Genomic DNA, 20898 nt, shown 5'->3' on the forward strand with positions numbered 1-20898 from the left:
CATAGCAGACCTCACTTCATTTAAGCCACCTGCCTCTGACTTCCCAGAGGATCCAGCACTCTGCATTTCTGAGGTCTGAGACTGGGGTCCAGATAGTATTTTTACTGTCATTGCTAATGATCTGATCCAAATAGTAACTCATCGCTCTCTTCAGGTGTTTTCCCCCAGGCTTTGAAAACAGCTGTTATCAAACTGATAGAAAATAACAATCTGGACAAATCACTACTGCAGAATTACGGGTCGAGCTCCAACCTCCCATTTATCAGCAAAGTTATTGAGAAAGCTGTTTTTAAACAATTAAATAACTTCCTAACGATAACCAAAGTCTTCAATGATATCCATATAAATACGGACTGTGGGAGAACCACAGTGCTGGTTCTGTTGGACCTCAGTGCAGCTTTTGACGGTGTTGACCACCTGAATCGACTGGAGAGTTGGGTTGGACTCTCCGGTCCAGTGCTCAACTGGTTTGAATCTTACATAAAGAACAGAGATTACTTTGTTTCAATTGGAAACTTCTCATCAAAGAAGTCAAAGGTCACATGTGGGGTACCCCAAGGTTCAAGCTTAGGACCCCCTCCTATTCAATATTTATATGCTCCCACTAGCTCGGGTTATAACAGGCAATAAGATTAGCTACCATAACTATGCGGATGATACACAGCTCTACATCACGATGTCACCAGGTGACTCTAAATCCATCCAGTCACTGAATAGATGCTGAGAACAGATAAATGTGTGGATGTGTCAAAACCTTCTCCAGCTGAACAGAAACAAAACTGAAGTTCTTATTTTTGGGCCTAAAGAGGAGCGATCTAGAGTCGATGTAGAGCTTCAGTTATTACTACTAAAACCTAGCGATCAGCCCCAAAACCTGGGAGTAGTGATGGACTCTGACCTGAATCTTCAGAACCACATTAAGACAGTCACAAAGTCGGCCTTCTACCACCTGAAGAACATCTCCAGGATTAGAGGACTAATGTCTCAGTGCGATCTAGAGAAACTCGTCCATGCTTTTATCTTTAGCCGCATTGATTATTGCAACAGCGTCTTCACAGGTCTGACTAATAAATCAATCAAACAGCTGCAGCTTATTCAGAACGCTGCTGCTCGCGTTACATTAAAGATCTGCTGTTGCTGTATCAACCTTTCAGACCCCTCAGGTCTTCTGGTTCTGGTCTGCTCTGCATCCCCAGAACCAGAACTAAACGAGGAGAAGTAGCATGACAGTGTTTCATGACTGTGTTATTGTGTTTAATGATGTAAAGCGTGGTCACTCTGAAACAGAGCCGAACCGAGCTGGGCTGCTGAAGTAAAGCCAGTGGAAAAGGGGCAAAACAGACTTCTTAATTTTGCTTCAGAATTAAGAAACAGATTTTCTAAATTTGTTTGCAAATTATTTTGAGTTTGCTGATTATTAATTCCAGTTTGCTGATTATTTTGTTGAGGCTACCATTTCTCAAACAGAATTTTTAAGTTGAAATACACATTTTCAAATAATCATTGCAACTTTTTTGCAATATGACACGGCCTGAATTATGTATGCTGTTTTCAGTTTTATAATAGACTCAAAGATGGGCTTTGCTTTGTGTTCTGCAGGATAAGAACAAACTGATGGATGCTTTGAAGCATGCCTCCAACATGCTAGGTGAACTGAGAACATCCATGCTCTCTCCAAAAAGCTACTATGAGTTATGTATCCTTTACATTTGTATTTGTTGGTCTTCTGCTAGTCTCATGTCTTATGTCCCGTGTCAGTGGAAAAACAGTTGAAGTACTGCAGAAAAATAGAATTTTCAGAGATGGGCATTGATTTTTCTCATTTTCTTTTCCAAATGTAACTACATGTACATATTTATGGGTCCCAACAGGCTCATTAGGGAAGGAAGCCTGCTGGGACCCATACAGGCTTCCTCAATTCTACAACCATTCTATGGTTGTAGAATTGACGAGTACCATTCTATGGTTGTAGAATGGTTGTAGAAACATTCTACAACCATCAGCACTTTATATATTCATCTATTTAACAGGGACAGTGCATATAAACTTAACAGATTAAAGTTTGCTACCGATAATCTGCAACAATAGTATAGAGCTACAGATCATTTGAAACTTCATTAATTGGTTGGGCAGTTCTATAAAATAGGCTTACATAAATTCATATAGCAAACAGTATAAAAATGCATACATTTATTTGCCTAAATGATCATGCATACATCCTCACACCCTCGCATAACCACATAGATGCATTGAGCTGCATTTATGTTCTAAGCAATGTAATACTAATCTACTTTTTCATACAGTCCCACATTTACTTTTTCATTCAATGAAGCATATTATAAATGAACACATTTTTGGTTTTCTTTTAGCCAATATTTAGTCATATGGATGAACATTTTGAAATCAGTTATTACATTTAAGTCTGGGGGCAATAAATTCCATAATATTGTACTTTTATATGAGAATGTACTCTGATCAAACAAAGTGCTACATAACAGAGGATGGCAGTATCAGACCTTTCCTAATTAAATAATAAATTATAGAAGTATATTTTCTAGGTGAAAAAAGTTCTGATACAGCTGTACTGCAAACCTATGTTGACATACTGTAAATCTATTGGCCAGATATCGTGTTATGAAAAGACTGACTTTGCTTTAGTTCCTGACAGTGTTTCAGACATGGCCATCTCTGATGAACTGCACTATCTTGAGGTTTATTTGACCGATGAGTTTGCCAAGGGACGCAAGGTGGCAGATCTTTATGAGCTGGTCCAGTATGCTGGGAACATCATACCCAGGCTGTGAGTAATAATCTGAAAAAGTATGTTTTGTTTTTACTCTGTGTTTTTGCAGTGTTTTCGGATCAATTAAAAATGATGCATTAAGCAAACCATGTTTTTGTTATACCTTTATTAGAGCCAATCAAACAAAATAAAGTACAATATAAAATACTTCTTATACATCTAAAGCTATACATATATTTTCCGCACTATAAGGTGCACCAGATTATAAGGCGCATAGAATGGACGCTATAGTAGAGGCTGGAGTTACATTATGCATCCACTAGATGGAGCTGCACTAAAGGATGAATGTCTAAAGCCAATTTGTTGACATAAAGAATGTCAACAAAACAGTCCGACTCCGGTCGGCGAGGAGAGCCTTCCGCGACTGGATTGGGCGTGGCCGGACGATGGTCACCATTCTCAGTTTGAGCACAGCATGTTGGTGGAGAACGTGGTGCTAAATGACCTGCAGACGACCTGATTATCTGGTCGGTAGGTAGATAGGTCAGTCAAACTTTATTAACAAACCAGCGTTCTGACGACTATCCCAGCATGCACCGCACACTTCTTCTTCTACGGGCGAAAATGAAGTCGGCGGCTGCTTACTGTAGTTGCTAGACCTGTTGTGGCTCAATATTGGTCCATATATAAGGCACACTGTCGGCTTTTGAGGAAATCGAAGGTTTTTAGGTGCCTTATAGTGCGGAAAATACGGTAATATAATGCTGACAAAATACTGCTTTAAAAAAGCTGCAATGCACCAGTTTCAGCCCTTTTTGTTTGTTCAGCTAAAGGAATAAAAAAATTAAAATGGAGAACAAGCCCAAGCACCCTTCCCATTTCAGCCCCCCAAAGTCAACCCCTTAACCTCCCAAAAAACTCAGATATGTATACCCATATTTATAGGCAAAGCAAAAGAATGACGAGTACCATCAGTTGGTATTTCCTATTTACAACTATGTAAAATAAGAAAGAAAACATTGCCATTTTTTGTAAGACTTTTCTGTAGATCCTTGTAAAGTATAGTAGAGGATGTGCTGGTCTTGGCATCCTGGCCGCATTCAGTTTGTCACCTACCGCTCCTCTCTCTTGCAGGTACTGCGTGCCTCCGCTAAATCTTTTAGGGGTACGCAGTACCCGACCGTACCCGCCTACTTTCACCCCTGAGTATAGATATCGATTTACATAAATGTGAGAAGATTAACAGTTAATAATATGTACTAATTGAGTACATAGAAAGCCACAACATTTTTAACAGTTTATGAATATGTAGTTTCTCAATAGACTCTGTAACAACTGGTCCTTTCAGGACCATTTGTGATCTTGGTCTGGTCCGAAATTAAAAAATGACTTTGAACCCCCTCTGCGCTTCAAGACAAAATAAAAAAAATCTTTCATCTCATGTCTGATTTTTCATAGGTAGTGTCATCTTGTTTTCCGTTTTATAGTACACAAAGTCTTTCCTGAATTTTGAGATGCCATTTAAGCCTCCCATAATTTCTAAATCCAACATGTTTTATGACAACCAGAGGTTAAAGCTCAATTAATTGAACAGTGTAGTGTCTCTGTGCTGCAGACAGCCTTTCTGTCTAAACTAAAGTAGTTTGAAGTGGCTTAATCAAATCAACACAAATAGCCATTTGGATTGTGGTGTTGTAGGCAGTTTGATATGATCCTACCACAAAGTTTCCCCCAAAAAACTTGCTAAGCCCTGTGGTCAGGGCCCCAAGGCTGTCCACCAGTGTTCCACTGGGTTTTTGCATTAAAAGATGTTAAGTTGACAAGACATGTAACAATATTGTATATCAATAATAATGTAATAATGTTACTGGAAGACATTCCAGACGATATTTAGTACTACCCATAACTATAGTACTAACTACAGTACTAAAAACAACAAATTCAAAATAATTAAATTAAAATAAAATCAGTTATTTGCACTTCTGTTAAATACAGAAGTCGGTGGATCTAAAAACACGATCTAATCCTGATCACATTAGAACCGGCCCATTTCATAAGTGAACAAAGCAGCTGCGTATGACCTCCCGAAGCATGCTAACATTTTAACACAGACCACAGATATAGAAATATAGCATTTGTTTATTGAGAATGTCAATGCTGATAAATTTGATGGTTTCAGCATAAAGATTTTAAGGAGCTGCAAGTTTGCTTTGTAAAGGTCCAAAGAATAATTCACAATTTGATGCTGTAAGTTTAATCTTTGAGTATGAGCTCTGTTTGTTCACAATTACAATTATCAGCGATTGCTTTTAAGGTTGCCCAGTTAAACTATGCCCCTCTGCTGGGGAGATTTAATGTATGTGGCTTTAGTAGCTCTTCCATTTCTTGTCTATTGAGTTTTTATTAAGCACCACAGAAACTGTTTTGGATCCTCAAAACCCTATGTAAAGAATATTTCTGATCTCTGTGAGACTGTGCGCTTCAACTCTATCCAACTGTAAGTAGACAAAGCATTTGATATGACGCAGTTTGATTTATCATGCTGCTGCAAAAAAACAAAATTAAACCATCGTGGTGTATGACTACGAGACGAGTCCGACACGTCTTCCACAGGCTGAAGCACTGACCCTCCAATGCACCGTCTGAGCTGGAACACTTCCATAAACTCCTATTAGCTGCACTGTAGACACACAGTCACTCACTGAGCAGGGTGTATTAGATGTAAACATACACGCTGCACATAATTCAACAGTGGACTGTTGATAGGTCAGGTTGTAGAAAAATAATTTCAAATTCAAACAGTTTAAAATTCAAAAACTTATATGGTGCCTTCTTGTTTCCTTCCTCAGCTATCTTCTGATCACGGTGGGCGTAGTGTATGTTCGCTCCTTTCCTCAGTCTCGCAAAGACATCCTGAAAGACTTGGTGGAGATGTGTCGTGGCGTCCAACACCCACTCAGAGGTCTCTTCCTGAGAAATTATCTGCTGCAGTGTACCCGTAACATTCTTCCAGATGATGGGGAACAAGTGGAGTAAGTCACTTACATTTTTCCTTTTTAAATCATTTTAATAAATGTTAAAGGACAATGACAGTATGTTGTCAGTTTAAAACATGTTTTGTTTTCTTGTTCTTCGGTCTCTGAATTTGAGATGATACATTTCTGATAAGGAGTATCCATTTGCAAATAATGGGGACAATAGACAACCGAGTTAAAATAATAGTGGTTATGGCACATTTACACATTGATTTGTTCTATACATCTACTCAGAGTTCCTTTTCACCTGGTGACATTATGTAGAGCTATGCATAGTGCTGTTTTTATTCTTTCATGCATGTTTGAAGAATCCTTGAATCTTCCATTGCAGCCATTTGGTTGTGCCTAAATGTTTGCTCAGCCAAGCGTTTAGGCACACCCATATCCTCCGAGCCCTTTCTTGGAGATGCAGGCTCCAGCTGAGCTTCTGCCTCACAGAGAACCTCTGCCCTGTGGGCACGGCGTCCCCACTCAGCTCCTCCAGACTTGTGGCAGCACCAATTAGTAAACACCTGGTAGAACTACTCAGTGCAGTACCTGTAGGAACGTTGAAAACATTCCTATGTTCATTGTTGTGATGACGTGAGGAAGGTGGAGTGTTGGAAAGAGTAGGAGACACTTAAAGAGACAAGACATCAAAGTCAAATTTCTTTAGGTCCTATTTGATATATACAATACTTTAATCACAACTGAAGTTATATTGTTACTTAATTCTGCTATAAAATGGAACTATGTGCAAAATACATAATACTTTCTCCTTGAATCCATCCATCCTTCCATTGTCATATAAGCTTATCACTAGCGGGGTCTCCAGGGGTCATGGTGCCTATCTCCAGGGCAACAGGCGGGGTCATCGTAGACAGGTCGTCAGTCCATTGCAGACCACTTTCAAACATTTTATTTAAACAAATTGTGGGGGCATTTATAAGTTGAGAGCCTGAAAAATTACATAGCTTTTCAGTATTCTTTCCCAAACTGTCTGTTAAATAAATTATATTATATATTTTAACTTTTCCTGTTGCAGTGTTGCTGCAAGTTAGACCTCTCACTGTTGGAATATTTATCATAACCATTTTTCAGCTCTCACTCACATTCTTTGGTTGGGTAAAAGAGGAATAAAATGTTGAGTCATCTCTGTTTTTGTTTCTCAGGGGCTCAGAGGAGATGACTGGAGATATTAATGACTCCATAGACTTTGTCCTTCTGAACTTTGCTGAAATGAACAAACTGTGGGTTCGAATGCAGCATCAAGGTCACAGCAGAGACCGAGAGAAGAGAGAAAAAGAACGACAGGAACTTAGGATTCTGGTGGGCACCAATCTAGTTCGCCTCAGTCAACTAGAGGGTGTAAATGTGGACAAGTACAAACAGGTCAGTGTGTCTCTTTCTCCCAGAATATCCAAGCTTTATCATTTAATGCTCTCAAGCGCAGGACGAGAACATTGAATTTCTGGTGTTAAGCTGGTCTGTTTTCTGTCATTTTAATCTTCATGTGAATAATTTTTGAGTTTGGTTGCAAAATACTGAAACAGATAAACTAACATGATATACAGCAGCAGCTGCAACTTGAAGTTGAGAAATTAGTAACCTTGAGAAATTCTAACTAATTATAATGTGTTAAAATTAGTTTTTCAGTAGTTTTTCGATGGAGCATTTCTCTTGGGGGGGCAGAGATACTGTAACAACCATTTCTGTCAGTTATTATTTCAGGGTTTCCCCCAATGTATCAAACCTTGCAGCCTGCCATGGTTTACTAGCCCCCCCGCCAGGCTAAGCGTTGCTTGTTTTTGTATAGAAAAAATTAATAATTATATATATATATATATATATATATATATATATATTATTATTATTATTATCATTGTTTTTTTTTTTTAATTCAGTCCGGATTGAAAGCGTCTCTGTTGCTCTGAGTGTTTCACTGGCAGAGCACTTTTATTTCTAAAAGACAAGTTTATAGTGTGCATTTGGGAGAGCAGACCAATCACCGCTGGCGCCTCTGCGCGTTGCCTCCCGCGCTGCTGATTTTTTAAAGTTTACCTCAGCGCGGAACCCGCGCACCTTTCGCTCAAACTGGACTCAAGTTGACCTGTATGAATATTTATATCAAAACCTTGTGTGGAATTATTTTTCTTTGGAGAACTCTATATGAAGGTAAAAGTTTAAACCCACTGTGTTAGCTCTGGTTGCGCAGCTCTATGTGAACCACAGGAATAACTTGTAGTGGCGCTTTCAGAGATGCGTTGAGCGACCGGTGAGAATGATTTATCTTTGTGAACAAAGAATTATGTGGGGTGTTTACGTCTCAACACGCTGTCCAGTGTGTGGCTCTGTCTTCTCTGTAAAGTTTATGTCTGTTCCCGGTTGGCCGGAGCGTTAGTGGTTAAAGGACCAGTGCTAACCTCATCATGCAGATTCAGTCCGGTGAGGAGCTTTTGCGCTCATTTTGTGGTCACGCATCACGCTGGTTTTATTTATTTATTTTTAGTATTATTTTTCCAGTTACACAATGCATCAAACCATACCAAATGTTTTGTCTACTTAGTCAGGCAGAGTTCATGTGTGCAGCCGTGCACAGATCAGAAAAACTCGTCCCACAAACTTGAGCAACCAGAACATTTTCTGTGACGCTTATTAAAAACTCAACAGACACTAAATGGAAGAGTTACTAAAACCACGTTAGCAGCATTACATTAAATCTCCCGTTTGTTGTGCATCTCTGCACACAGTGCAGCAGATTTAGTTCATCATGCAGGGCCGGTCCAAAGCTGCATGAGGCCTTGAGCAGAATGTGACTTTGGGGCCCCTTTTGTTGCTAAAAACATCAGCACCTCTAACAGCTTCTGTGTTAGATTTAGTGAAATCTGGGAGAGGGGAACTAGTTTAATTGGCCAACCTAAAAACAGTCAGTTTACTAATTTGTATTTATGAACAAACAGAGCTCAAACTCAGCTTGTTGCTGTGGTAACAAAACAATCTAACTATGAATATTGTTCTTTGAACTTTTACAAAGTAAACTTGCCAGCTTCTTAAAATCTTACATTTAAATGTTAAACAATTTTAAATATTTTATCTATGCTGAAAGCATTAAATCAAATTTAACAGCATTGATCATCTCAATAAATAAATGTTACATTTATATAAATGTGGTCTGTGTTAAAATATTAGTAGTTACTGGGCCCTGAAGCCCTGATGGAGCTGCTGAATTAATTTGAATTAAACTGAAGTGCAGATAATTGAAATTAATTTCAATTGTATATTTTTGATTTGTTGTTTAAGACTAGCTGTGTGTTTAGATAGCATTTCACTGACAATGTTTTCCCGTAATATGTTACTATATGTTATACTGTTATATTTACAGTAATATTTTTACTTTTCCCGTCTACTTAACATCTTTTAATACAAAAACACTATGGACCGCCATGGCGCCCCGACCACCAGGCTTAGCAACTTTTCTGGGGGAAACCTTGTATGTTTTGTGTATTTTCGGCTAACATTTTCTTAAACAGGTGAAGTGTTTCCCACTGAGGATTTGTAAGATGGGTGAACAAATGCATAGATCAGATTAGATGAGCTTTTTCTGTCAATCACAACACACTAAGGGCTGTGATTTAAATAACTGCTAAATACTTCTCTCTGAAGCATAATCTAAATAACATGGTAAATGGACTGAAATTAAATAGTTATTTTTTAATAATTTTGACCACTTGAGGGGCTGTAAAGTTGTTTTAAAATTCCTGTCTATATCAAACCTGAGGTAAGAGAAATTTGACGTTGTTATTTAAAGCTCAGATTTCCGAGCTTTTCTTCTTCCCTGGACGCAGGATTAGGATTACAATTGTCAGATCTCCCAGCTTTTATCCAGCCTGGAACGCATCATTTCATTTGCGAATCTCATGCAATAAGAAATCCTTAAGTTGAAAGTACAGTAAAGCTGATCCATGCGCTTGTGTTGACCGATCCGTCCGCAGCTGGTGATTCGTGCACACGTTTTTGGCGATTTCTATGCATAGTGTATTATGACTTGTGCAGTTTGAAACATGTAAATTATACATAAGTGACTGTTAAGGTACATATTTATGTTGTACACATTTATGAATTATGTTGTATGCGTTGAAATTCTATTTTACGCATGTGGATCTTATTGTACTCTTTATGAATCTTTCTGAGATTGATTTAGCTCCATACAATACAATTCAATAGTTAATTACAATAAACATGATACATGCTTTACTGTGTTTGTTGTGCTGATTGCACATTATCCCTCAGAGGAACAAATTAAAGACTGTTCTTTTCTGTCCTCTGCTACCTATGCTATTCTCTAGTAGTGGGATATTCATGTACCCTTTATGCATAGTGACCATTGCAATAGAATTATTGCCTTTCCTATTGTCCACAGATTGTCCTTCCTGGAGTCCTGGAGCAGGTTGTGAACTGTAGAGACTCGTTGGCTCAGGAATACCTAATGGAGTGCATTATTCAGGTATATGGTGGAGATTTTCTTTCTTTCTGAGATTCTGCTTTTACCATTGGTAAAGGTCTTAGAAACATCTTGCATGATAGTAAGTATGAATATTATTACAGTCTTACACAATTACAGTCTGGGCTAATTAGTATTTTGCAAGGCATGCTATCTTTTACTGCAGTAAGCATGGTTGAACAGGAGACTTCTGCTGAGAGGCTTTTGACTATTTTTTTCACCGTGTGAACAAACATACACACACTGCATGCATAAATTAAAATACTTTCATAGCACTCGATAAAAAAATGGATTGTTTGTGTTGCTGATTCTGACTGGTTTGTTCCACATTTAGGTGTATTGGAACAGTAGCTGTTAAAATGTATTCTAATGGTAATGATGTCAAGCATGGATGAAAGTTGCGTACTGATTTTGTTAGCTCTGTCAATCAGCAGCCTGCTCTTCCTCAATGCGTCTTCAACTCTCTGGTCCTGTTAGGTTTTTCCCGATGAGTTTCATCTTCAGACCCTGAACCCTTTTCTGCGTTCCTGTGCTGAGTTGCATCAACATGTCAACGTAAAGAACATCATCATTGCACTTATTGACAGGTACACTTTCACTTAACTCGAAGTGGGAAAGCCAAAGGTTTTGCACTTTCTTCACCATAGATGAAAACATTTAGTTGTTTTTGTATTCCTAAGTCTTCCACAGTAACAAATGATCTTTTAATGCAAGCTAACTGACCACAGTTAGCTTGCAAGTAATTGCAGACATCTAAACATACCTTCTCTTCATGGTTTCTGTGTTTTTCATACTGTTATGCTATTGGAGTGGACATATACAAGTGCTGGCCATAAAATTAGAATAACATGAAAAGTTCTGGAAACCACTGCAGAAATATTCACAGTAACAGTGTGGAGTGGTTGAGCTGAAAAGCTGCAGTCCGGATGGATCTTTTACTTGCAGCATCTCAGTTTCCTCCTTCTCATTTTCCACAGTATGTGACTTTAAGTCAGTCAGTATTCTTTTCACAAAACCCAGATAGTGGAAATAAACTAATTGAGGGCATTTCTGCATAATACATGGCAACAAACGTCTGACCAATCACACAACATTTTGTGTACTGATCTCTGTCAAAATAGTTTGACTTGGTGTTGAGAAGTGGAGGTGGATTCCTCTCTTTGAACAAAGTGATGCAATTTTTATCATGCATTTGTCACTGAGAACACTGAATAAAGTATGTAGGAGCTTTTACTTCAATTGCTAAACATCTTTTTACAGAGTCATACACAGAACAATCTAAATTAGATTTTACATGCTGTATAATCTGTGCCGTTTCCTCTTTCAGACTTGCTCTATTCGCTCATAGAGAAGATGGTCCAGGTATTCCACCTGAAATCAAATTGTTTGACATTTTCTCTCAACAAGTGGCCACTGTTATTCAAGTAAGATACCTATATTCATACACACACAGCTGCAAAAATAGATGCATCTTGTGCATGACTAGAGCAAACAAGCTGAGTTTTAACAGTATGGTGTACACACTTAACATACTGCAGAATTATGTCTTCTTCAGTCACGTCAGGACATGCCATCAGAGGACATAGTGTCTTTACAAGTGTCTCTCATCAATTTGGCTATGAAGTGCTACCCTGACCGTGTTGACTATGTGGACAAAGTTCTGGAAAGCACGGTAGAAATATTTAACAAGCTCAACTTGGAACAGTAAGTTTGGCAAATTCAGAAAAGCATAAGTCTGAACTGATGTATGTGCAATGCCAGTTTTTAGTTTGCTTATTTGAACCCTCTTTTATTCTGTAGCATAGCAACTAGTAGTGCTGTGTCCAAAGAACTTACCCGTCTTCTGAAGATCCCAGTGGATACCTACAACAATGTGCTGATGGTGCTCCAACTCAAGCACTTCCCACCTCTCTTTGAATACTTTGACTTTGAGTCCCGCAAGACCATGAGTTGTTACGTACTGAGCAACACGCTGGAGTCCAACACCATTATTGTTTCACAGGAACAGGTTTGTACAAATACTTCAGTTTCTGCACAGTCTTCTCTTTTTTCTATACTCACAATAAAAGCTTTCTTGTAGTAATATTTCATCCATTGACGTGTGTGATAAACATACATTTTATGCCTAAATACTCCTTTAATTCATCTTATAGGAAGCTAATCAGAATCAAGATCAGCTTTATTGACCAAGTTTGTGCACAGAAAGGATGACACTGATTTTTGTTTCACTTTGCTCTCAATGTACAGACATTTCAAGTATAAACATTTTTTTTCTGCGAAGAAAAAATGAGAAGAGCAGGAAAAAAAGAAAAGAGCTGTGAAATATTCTCATTGCTCATAAAAATGACAGAATGCCCAGCAGATAATGCATGTTGACTTTCTTCCAATTGTTTTTCTCAAATAGCACTGTGTAGTACAGACAGAAAGGTAAAAGTCTGAGCAGTCTGTGTCCTGACCCCTACATCTGCACAACTCCTAGTTGTAGGGATGGTCAGCCCTGATCCGCTCTGCAGTCTAATCATGTCCTCTTTTGTGGCTAAGCCAATCCACACAGTGATTGACCAACACAGAACAGACTTAATAATGGCCATGAAGATGACCAGCAACTCCTGTGGCAGGTTCTACTTCTTATGTTACTGCAGAGAAGGCAGGTTTTTTCTTACTGTGCTTTCTTCCAAACAAAGATATGTGAGGATTATCTCAGGTTCCAAGAAAAGGTGTATCCCAAGACTCTGAAGAGTAGCACAATACAGTGTTGCTTAGTATACTCAGAGGGATGTGAGGGGTTTCCCCTGCTAGTCAGTTGTCATTTGCACAGTCATAACAAGTTAAGCTCTAGGTGGACCAGCTACTCAACCTTGACTTCTATGCACGGACTTGTTTACAGGACCAGACAGGCGTGTCAGTGGGGTCTTATGCTAAGTTTAGTTTCACAGATTTTCACAGATGGGTCTACATGGTAGACATTTCTAAACAGAGAAGATCACTGAAGAGAGAACACATCTCTGAGTGACTCCAGTGCTGATAGTTTTTATTAATTAGAAGAGGCTGCCCAGCCTCATCTTCTGCTGCCTGCCACTTAGGAAGTGGGCACTGTAAGCTAAGCATACTATGTATACTATGAAGTTGTGTATATTGGAGGGGAGGCCGATCGCCGATTACCAATCTTTAAAAAGTCTGATCTGTCAATTCCAATTTTGACCGATAATTTTTTTTGTCTGAAATGTCACCAAATATTGCAAGAAAGTCAGAGTTGGCAACAGTGAAGTGACTATTGTTAAATGCAAATGAGTTATTAGCCATGATCTGGTCAGCTGGTCTATCAGTCAAACCTCTCAGAGCAGAGCAAAAGAGGACAGTGTCATTTTTCAAACCAACTGCTGAGTACAACAAATTCATACTGTATTATACATATTTTTAAATGATTGGATATTTCTAAATACTAATTCTTTGTATATGTAGGTGGACTCAATCTTAAGCTTGGTTTCCACACTGATACAAGACCAGCCAGACCAGCCAGCTGATGATCCTGACCCCGAGGATTTTGCCGAGGAACAGAGTCTTGTTGGCCGCTTCATTCATCTTTTCCACTCTGAAGATCCTGATCAGCAGTATCTTGTAGGTTCTTCCCTTAAAGTTTGTTGTAGGAGAATGGTAATTTCTAGTAATGTGTCGTTGTAGTGAGCTGCCTGTTATGGAAATACTTTCATACCAGAGGCCTGTTGCCAAATGCTGTTTTAAGAGCATAGTATTGTACTTTACAAAGGGTTTTGGTGTATTAGAGGGAGGTGTGTGGTGTTCACTGACAATGAAGATGACAGTGATGCATTTGCTGGCTGTAATGTTGTTTTGGGGTTTCAGATTCTTAATACCGCCCGGAAACATTTTGGTGCTGGAGGAAACCAGAGGATCCGCTACACCTTGCCTCCTCTGGTGTTCGCTGCCTATCAGCTGGCCTTTCGATACAAAGCCAACTCATCAGTGGTCAGCATAACTTTTATTTTCCACCATCCCACCTGATGCACTCTTGGTTGGTATTGAAATACTGAAATGTTTCCATTTTTAGGATGACAAGTGGGAAAAGAAGTGCCAGAAGATCTTTTCCTTTGCCCACCAGACTATCAGTGCACTTATCAAGGCTGAGCTTTCTGAGTTGCCCCTGCGACTGTTCCTGCAGGGAGCGCTGGCTGCTGGTGAAATTGGCTTTGAGAATCATGAAACGGTGGCATATGAGTTCATGTCACAGGTAGAGTAAATGTTTGTCTCTTGTGCTAAAACAACAAGAGCTGGGTCAGACAGAAAATCATATTTGTGAGATTGACATGAATCAGGATGTTGTACTTCCTCCTAATGTTTCTATCTCTTTAGGCCTTTTCTTTGTATGAGGATGAGATTAGTGACTCCAAAGCCCAGCTGGCAGCCATCACTCTGATCATCGGCACCTTTGAACGAATGAGATGTTTCAGTGAGGAAAATCACGAGCCTTTGAGGACTCAATGTGCCCTGGCTGCTTCCAAACTCTTAAAGAAGCCAGACCAGTGCCGAGCCGTCAGCATATGCGCCCATCTCTTTTGGTCAGGTCGCAGCACTGACAAAAACGGCGAAGAGGTGTGTGTCTCATTTTATGCCTGCTAATTCCACAGAAAATATGTTGATACATGCAAATATATGCTAAATTGGTTTTAGGGTGGAAACATTTTAAATCTGTGCTCTCGAACTCCCTTCCTCAAGTGCCAGATTTCTGAGACTTTTAGATGTGTCCCTTGTTCTAAACCAGGGGTGTCAAACTCCAGTTCTCAAGGGCAGCTGACCTACAGTTATAGATGTGCCACAGCTACAAAACACTGGAATGAAATGGCTTAATTACCTCCTCCTTGTGTAGATCAGTTCTCCAGAGCCTTGACAATGACCTAATGATTCTATTCAGGTGGTGCAGCAGAGGCTCATCTAAAAGTTGCAGGGCAGCAGCTCCAGGACTGGAGTTTGACTCCTGTGTTCTAAACGCTTGAATTCAATGGTGAAACTGTCTCAGTAGCATGCAGTCGAGCTCCGCAGAGCGCTGCTAATGAGTTCATATTGAACCAGGTGTGCTGAAGCAGAGACATCTAAAAGTTGCAGGACTCTGGCCCTCAAATTACTTACCTCAAACAACCATAAACATGATTTGAATTGAAGTTTTGTTTTTTATTTTCTGATGCAAACAAATATCAGAAATGATGAACAGTTTATCTGGTGATGACTATAACAGTTTTTATTAAACTGAATGATGTAAATTGAAACATCATTCAGTTTCAATTTTTGAAACTGAATGATGTTTCAAAAATTGAAACAGTGAAATCACTATTTCAATTTTTGAATTGAAACAGGGATTTTCAAGCAACTTAGAAGAGGTTCCTACCAGCTCTGAAAACAACACCGAGGAATGCATCAAGACAGACTGTTTTTATATGTGTGTGTGGTTTTCAGCCTGGTTCTGATCGACGGGGGCTGAATATTTACTTCAACAATGCAGCTTATCTCTACATTCCCTTTCAACACAGAAGACAATTAAAAAAGTCTGAATTCTAATCAGGAAAGTCTGAGATTTTGCAACCAAAACTGGGCCCATATTCTCAAAGATTCTCACATTTGTTTTGAAGAGTTCATATCTTAGCCTAAAAATTCTTTCTGAGCTCAAGAGTGATTCAGCCTGTTGCTAAGAGCAACTGAGCATGGAGTGGACAGAAATTCCTGAGAAGGTGTGGTTGACCCTGAAAACATGAAACAAGACTTAAAAAACAAGCAAATACGCTGCCAGTAGGCAATTAATAGACACTAACCAATCCTACAGTCTTGTTGGAATTAAGAAATGTGTCATATGATGTTGTACGTATGCAAAATTTAATTGCCAGCCAGCATCAACATTTTTGAATGCACCTTTTTATTTCCGTATTGGTCAGGACTTTTTGTCATGCTGGGCATTTTACGAGTTTGTCCAATTTGATAGTAATGTGGACCCTCAGCTGTCAGTCAGTTACCGTGGTTACTTGCTTGTAAAAAATGACCAACATAAAGTGGGAAAGAAAAGATTTGAAACCAAACAAGACAGGAGCAGAGCCTGCTGTTGGCAGAACTCTACTTTTTATAGAATATTTCTTTTTGATGGTTTTCCCACCATCTTAAGGTCCCACATATTCGGGCGTACTGTGCGCACTCCATGAACCGCACAGACTCTGTGCGTACTGATCACCTAAAATTCTCTGGTGACAAATTCCTTTATTTCACACAATCCTAATGAGAACTAGTATGGAGCTATTTGGGCGCCTAACTCTGCTTCTTCTCCATCTGGGAAACCTCAACTCATCTGTCAGTGTGGGACAGAGAATGGCAGTCACATGTCAGAGAGCCGCTGCCCACAGCCAGCGCAGCAGCAGGAGGCTGCACTGGCTTTAACTGTAATCAGATGGGATCCGTACATAATACGCTTCATTTATAATGTTCCAAAGGCACAATTGTGGTCGATGTAATAATTTGTGCAGCAATCCAAAACAAGTATATACTCTATCATCAGTACCTGCTGTTCTAAAAAAAAAAAAAAAAAAAAGTCAGACTCAAATTATCGGACCACCTTTCTGCAGTGGCGGAGCTAGACTTTTAAAGTTGGGGGGGCCAGGACTACCTCTGGGGGGGCAAAATTTTAAATGTGTGTGTGCACATATATATAATTTAAAAAAAATAATCAAACTGAATATTTGGTTATTTTTTAAGCCCCTCTGTCATTTGACATGTTATAATTAACACCTTTGACTGTCGCACATGGAGACATGATGGACTTTAGCATAGAGTTCATCACAGAGGAAACTAAAATCAATTAAATAAAAGATCCTTTCTGAATATCATCCATGAGGACACTGAACTAAATGCATCTTTCTGACCGGGAGCTGACAGCATGTTGAAGAGTTATGGACACCTTGGTTAGGAAGCTCTGGTTGGACAGGTCATTTGACAGGTAACAATATTTCGGGTCGGACCAGAATTATTTGCCTGATGGTGGCTCGGGCTTCTAATGAGTTTATATTTAATGAGTTTGCAGCACACAGAGAAAACCTAAAGAGAATGTGATCTACTTATTGTAGTTTAAGTAGAGGAATAACAGCTGACTGTTAAGAGAGGAAAGAAATTAAAGTGCAGATCCGTTAGAAACAAGCGCAGAGCGCTGGGCGATAAATGCTCCAATTAATCACACATGAGATGACAAACGCCAAATATACAATATATAGTTACACTGCTTACGTTAATGGTGTTTTAAAAACAAAACCAGTAAAAACTGAGTTAATATGTCAGATTCCCTCCTCACCCTCGTCTTGATAAGAACAGAGAGCAGTTCGCTGGTTTCTGTCCAGACTGTGATCAGCTGACCACTTGGTGCGAGACAGTTTCAACTTTACGCACACAGAACATCGTGGAGCTCATTATTAATCATTATAAGAACAATATCAGTCAGAGGATCATCTCTGATCTGGTCGCTTTAACGGACCAGAGACTCTGGAGCGTCTAGCGCAGCTGATCCGCTTCTGCTGGTTTTTCTCCCGCTGAGGGATCAGGAACCGATCAGAGTTCTGCCGTCCTCTAATCACGTCATTTCGTGAAATGTTACTTGATTTCAAAAACGTTCTAGCAGAGAAATACTAAATGTTTTGTTTGATGACTACAAATTGGAAATAAAATGATTTTTTTCTTTGACGGGCAACGAAAAAACTCCAGCGCCACCTCTGCTCCAAACTACGAACATTGTCGGCCCCTCTTCGGTTTTTTCTCTTTTTTGCGGAGGATCAATAAATAACTTATTGGTGTTTTACCATCACCACCAGGTATGAAGTGCTTTAGGCTTTGAGTTTCACCACAGCGCAGCATAACTGAAACACCCAGGAGAAGAATATCAGCTTGTTGTTATGAGTATAAAGGAGGCTGGTATCACGCCTGATAAAAATCTATTTATTTATGTCATTACATGGACTTATATAAAGTTTTGTACATTTTCTTTTGATATATTTATTATTGTTTTTCTTCTTTAGATATTAGGTTGGCTTAGAATGTTTCCAAATAATGTACAGGAATAACCTGGTGCTGTTACATGTCAATAATCTGGGGGGGCCACTAGGGGGGCCAATCAGATGACAAGGGGGGCACTGGCCCCCCTGGCCCCCCCTCTGGCTCCGCCACTGCCTTTCTGCTCTGCTGCTGATAAAGAAGTCTGAGATGATGTTCTGTTTTTTTGTTGTTTTAATTCTGCAAAATACACCATCTCAATATTTATGTGAATATAGCTAACAAACCCTGTTGCCTTTAAGCATTTTCGCTTCACTGCGACAAAGTCTGTTGACTTTTGTCATGTTGATGTTGACTTTAAAACAATATTAAATTGTGTAAGCTTGATGTTAACTGTTTCCACCAGGTAGTTTAATGTGCAACACCAAGAAACGTGTATGCAGTCATAAAAATGGATCTTTGTGCAGGCATGGCTGGCGGATGTTTACTTTGAGTCCATGTAGAGTTGGCACAGACCTCTGCGGACTGAAGTACAGCAGAGTATGTGGGGGCCTTTGGGCTCTAAGTCCTCCTCACTACTTTAAGAGCTCATGCTAGGCCTAAGTTGCTTTGTGAATAACTTTCATCTTACCAAGTTAAAATCCAAATTAAAATCTTAAAATTTCAGAAATGTTATGAATTTTGCTACTAGCCCCTAGTGACATCAATTTTGAAATCCTGGAATTCTAGAATCATAAGAATTCTTAGTGTTATGATTCTTTTAGAATATGAGTCAAATGTTGGTAAAAAAAAAAAATGATGGTAGGGGTGCACCGATAAACAAAGATTTAAAAATCTGTTTATTAGCTCTTCTGAGCTAATAAACTTACACAACTCTGAACAACCTCAGTTAGTGAACATTCTCCTGTACAAAATTCATAAAATAAAGTCTCTATCTCATTGTTTGTCACTTTAGTGGTTGCTTCTCTCTGTCAGCAGAATATTTGAGCAGTTTTTTCATGGGATGGTCACATGTAGTAAACATTTCAACCAATATACCAGGTAAAAATATTGCCTGTCATACTTGTGCTTTGGTCCCTATTCACTTGTGTTTCTGATTTTTTTTTTGTCTTTAGATACGTGATGGGAAACGGGTGATGGAATGTCTAAAGAAAGCCTTGAAGATTGCCAACCAGTGCATGGATTCATCATTGCAAGTCCAGCTTTTCATTGAAATCCTCAACAGATACATCTGCTTTTATGAGAGGGAAAATGACGCGGTAGGCTTTCTTCTATAAATTTCTTCTTTTTTTTTGTTGCCTTTTATGAAATATTTCTTGTTGGCTCTGCTGGGAGGACATGACAGTTTGTTTGCATTTTCTCTTACTGTCATTTTGCACTGACAAGTTTATTTATTTCCTGAATATCTGTTTAGTATTTATTTTTCTGTCATTTGTAATGCTGTGGTTTTTATTTTTGCAATAAATCATTCTTCCAATAAATGCAATGAAATAATTACATAATTATAGCTAAGTGAAAGTGGTGAATGAGATGGTTGTTTTTTTCTGTGGAACAGTTGGTCTAGGACTCTAAGTTGTCCTTTAAATGTTCAAGATGAATTATCTGTTTGTAATTTTTTTCCTGAAGTTTCTGTAACCTTTGTTCTTAGTTCAGATTTTTTTTTTCATGACTTCTTACTTCTAGCCTTTGCAGCTTCTCTACAAATATCTGTCCTTACTTGTCCATATTTGTCTCTTCCGTTGCATCTTGATTTTTGCATTCCCATTAATTTCAGCAGTTTGCTTTAAAACTTTGAGACAAAAATGATTTTCGACTTTGAAGCTCAATCTTGAATTGGTATTGGTTGAAGGTCTCTTGTTCTACATGTGAACCATGAGGAAGTGGGAAAAAACTACTATGGCTTTAGAAGGGACTCTGTGTAAATCTGGAGTTGAAGATTACACGGAGCTGCTACTGAACTGCTAAAAAATCTAGTTTAAAAGTAAAAATCCGTCTCCATAGCTGTGAAGAACTGAGGGTGCATTCACACCAGCCTTGGATTAGACACCTGAATCCGTTTGTCTAGAAAGTCTGATTCAGTTGAGAGGTAAGAAAGCAAATTTGAATCATAAAATAGTCTAAAAAAGCGAACACCGATCCGGCTAAAAACCTCTGTCTCAGTCTGGTTGAAGCGAACTCTGAAATGGTTGGAAGGCAATGAGAATGCAACTGTACTTGAGACCATTCCAAATTCAGGAAGTTGGCTACAGAGCAGGGCATTCTGGTCAATATATTACTCTCTGCTCTGCGGGTTAACGAAGATGATGTCGGTTGTCATGGTAACGGGGCTGCATGGCCACACAGAAAGCGAGGATAAGCAGAATATAAATGGTTTAAAGTTGTTTTACAACTGTTATCAGCTTATTTTCCCTTTGCTGTGGCGCTCTGCAGCTGCTGTAATTTTTAAACCTTTAACAAATGACAAAAATGGACTAATTTGCCTTGTTTGTTTGAACATAATCATCAAAAAGGATGACATATTTCATGTGTTATATACATAAAGTATATGAGTCATGGTTTGTTACATTTTGACAAACTAATAAAATTAACAGCGGCAATTATGGCTTAAATTA

The 20898-nt window shown here is 38.9% G+C and overlaps 1 protein-coding gene across 1 annotated transcript in view; it reads left to right on the forward strand.

Moving 5' to 3' along the window:
- vps35 (VPS35 retromer complex component) overlaps positions 1 to 20898 on the forward strand; it is a 51727-nt gene that overhangs the window by 23458 nt on the left and 7371 nt on the right. Inside the window, exons 3-16 of the mRNA XM_008405049.3 lie at positions 1600 to 1696; positions 2677 to 2800; positions 5593 to 5775; positions 6930 to 7149; positions 10178 to 10261; positions 10736 to 10845; positions 11586 to 11682; positions 11814 to 11962; positions 12059 to 12266; positions 13721 to 13876; positions 14120 to 14242; positions 14325 to 14504; positions 14627 to 14866; positions 19402 to 19545. Coding sequence (XP_008403271.1) covers positions 1600 to 1696; positions 2677 to 2800; positions 5593 to 5775; positions 6930 to 7149; positions 10178 to 10261; positions 10736 to 10845; positions 11586 to 11682; positions 11814 to 11962; positions 12059 to 12266; positions 13721 to 13876; positions 14120 to 14242; positions 14325 to 14504; positions 14627 to 14866; positions 19402 to 19545 — 2115 coding nt within the window. The remainder of the gene's footprint in view (positions 1 to 1599; positions 1697 to 2676; positions 2801 to 5592; positions 5776 to 6929; positions 7150 to 10177; positions 10262 to 10735; positions 10846 to 11585; positions 11683 to 11813; positions 11963 to 12058; positions 12267 to 13720; positions 13877 to 14119; positions 14243 to 14324; positions 14505 to 14626; positions 14867 to 19401; positions 19546 to 20898) is intronic.

Source organism: Poecilia reticulata, chromosome 3 (genome assembly GCF_904066995.2).
Source record: "Poecilia reticulata chromosome 3, P_reticulata-male-v2, whole genome shotgun sequence".
NCBI classification, from domain to species: Eukaryota; Metazoa; Chordata; class Actinopteri; order Cyprinodontiformes; family Poeciliidae; genus Poecilia; species Poecilia reticulata.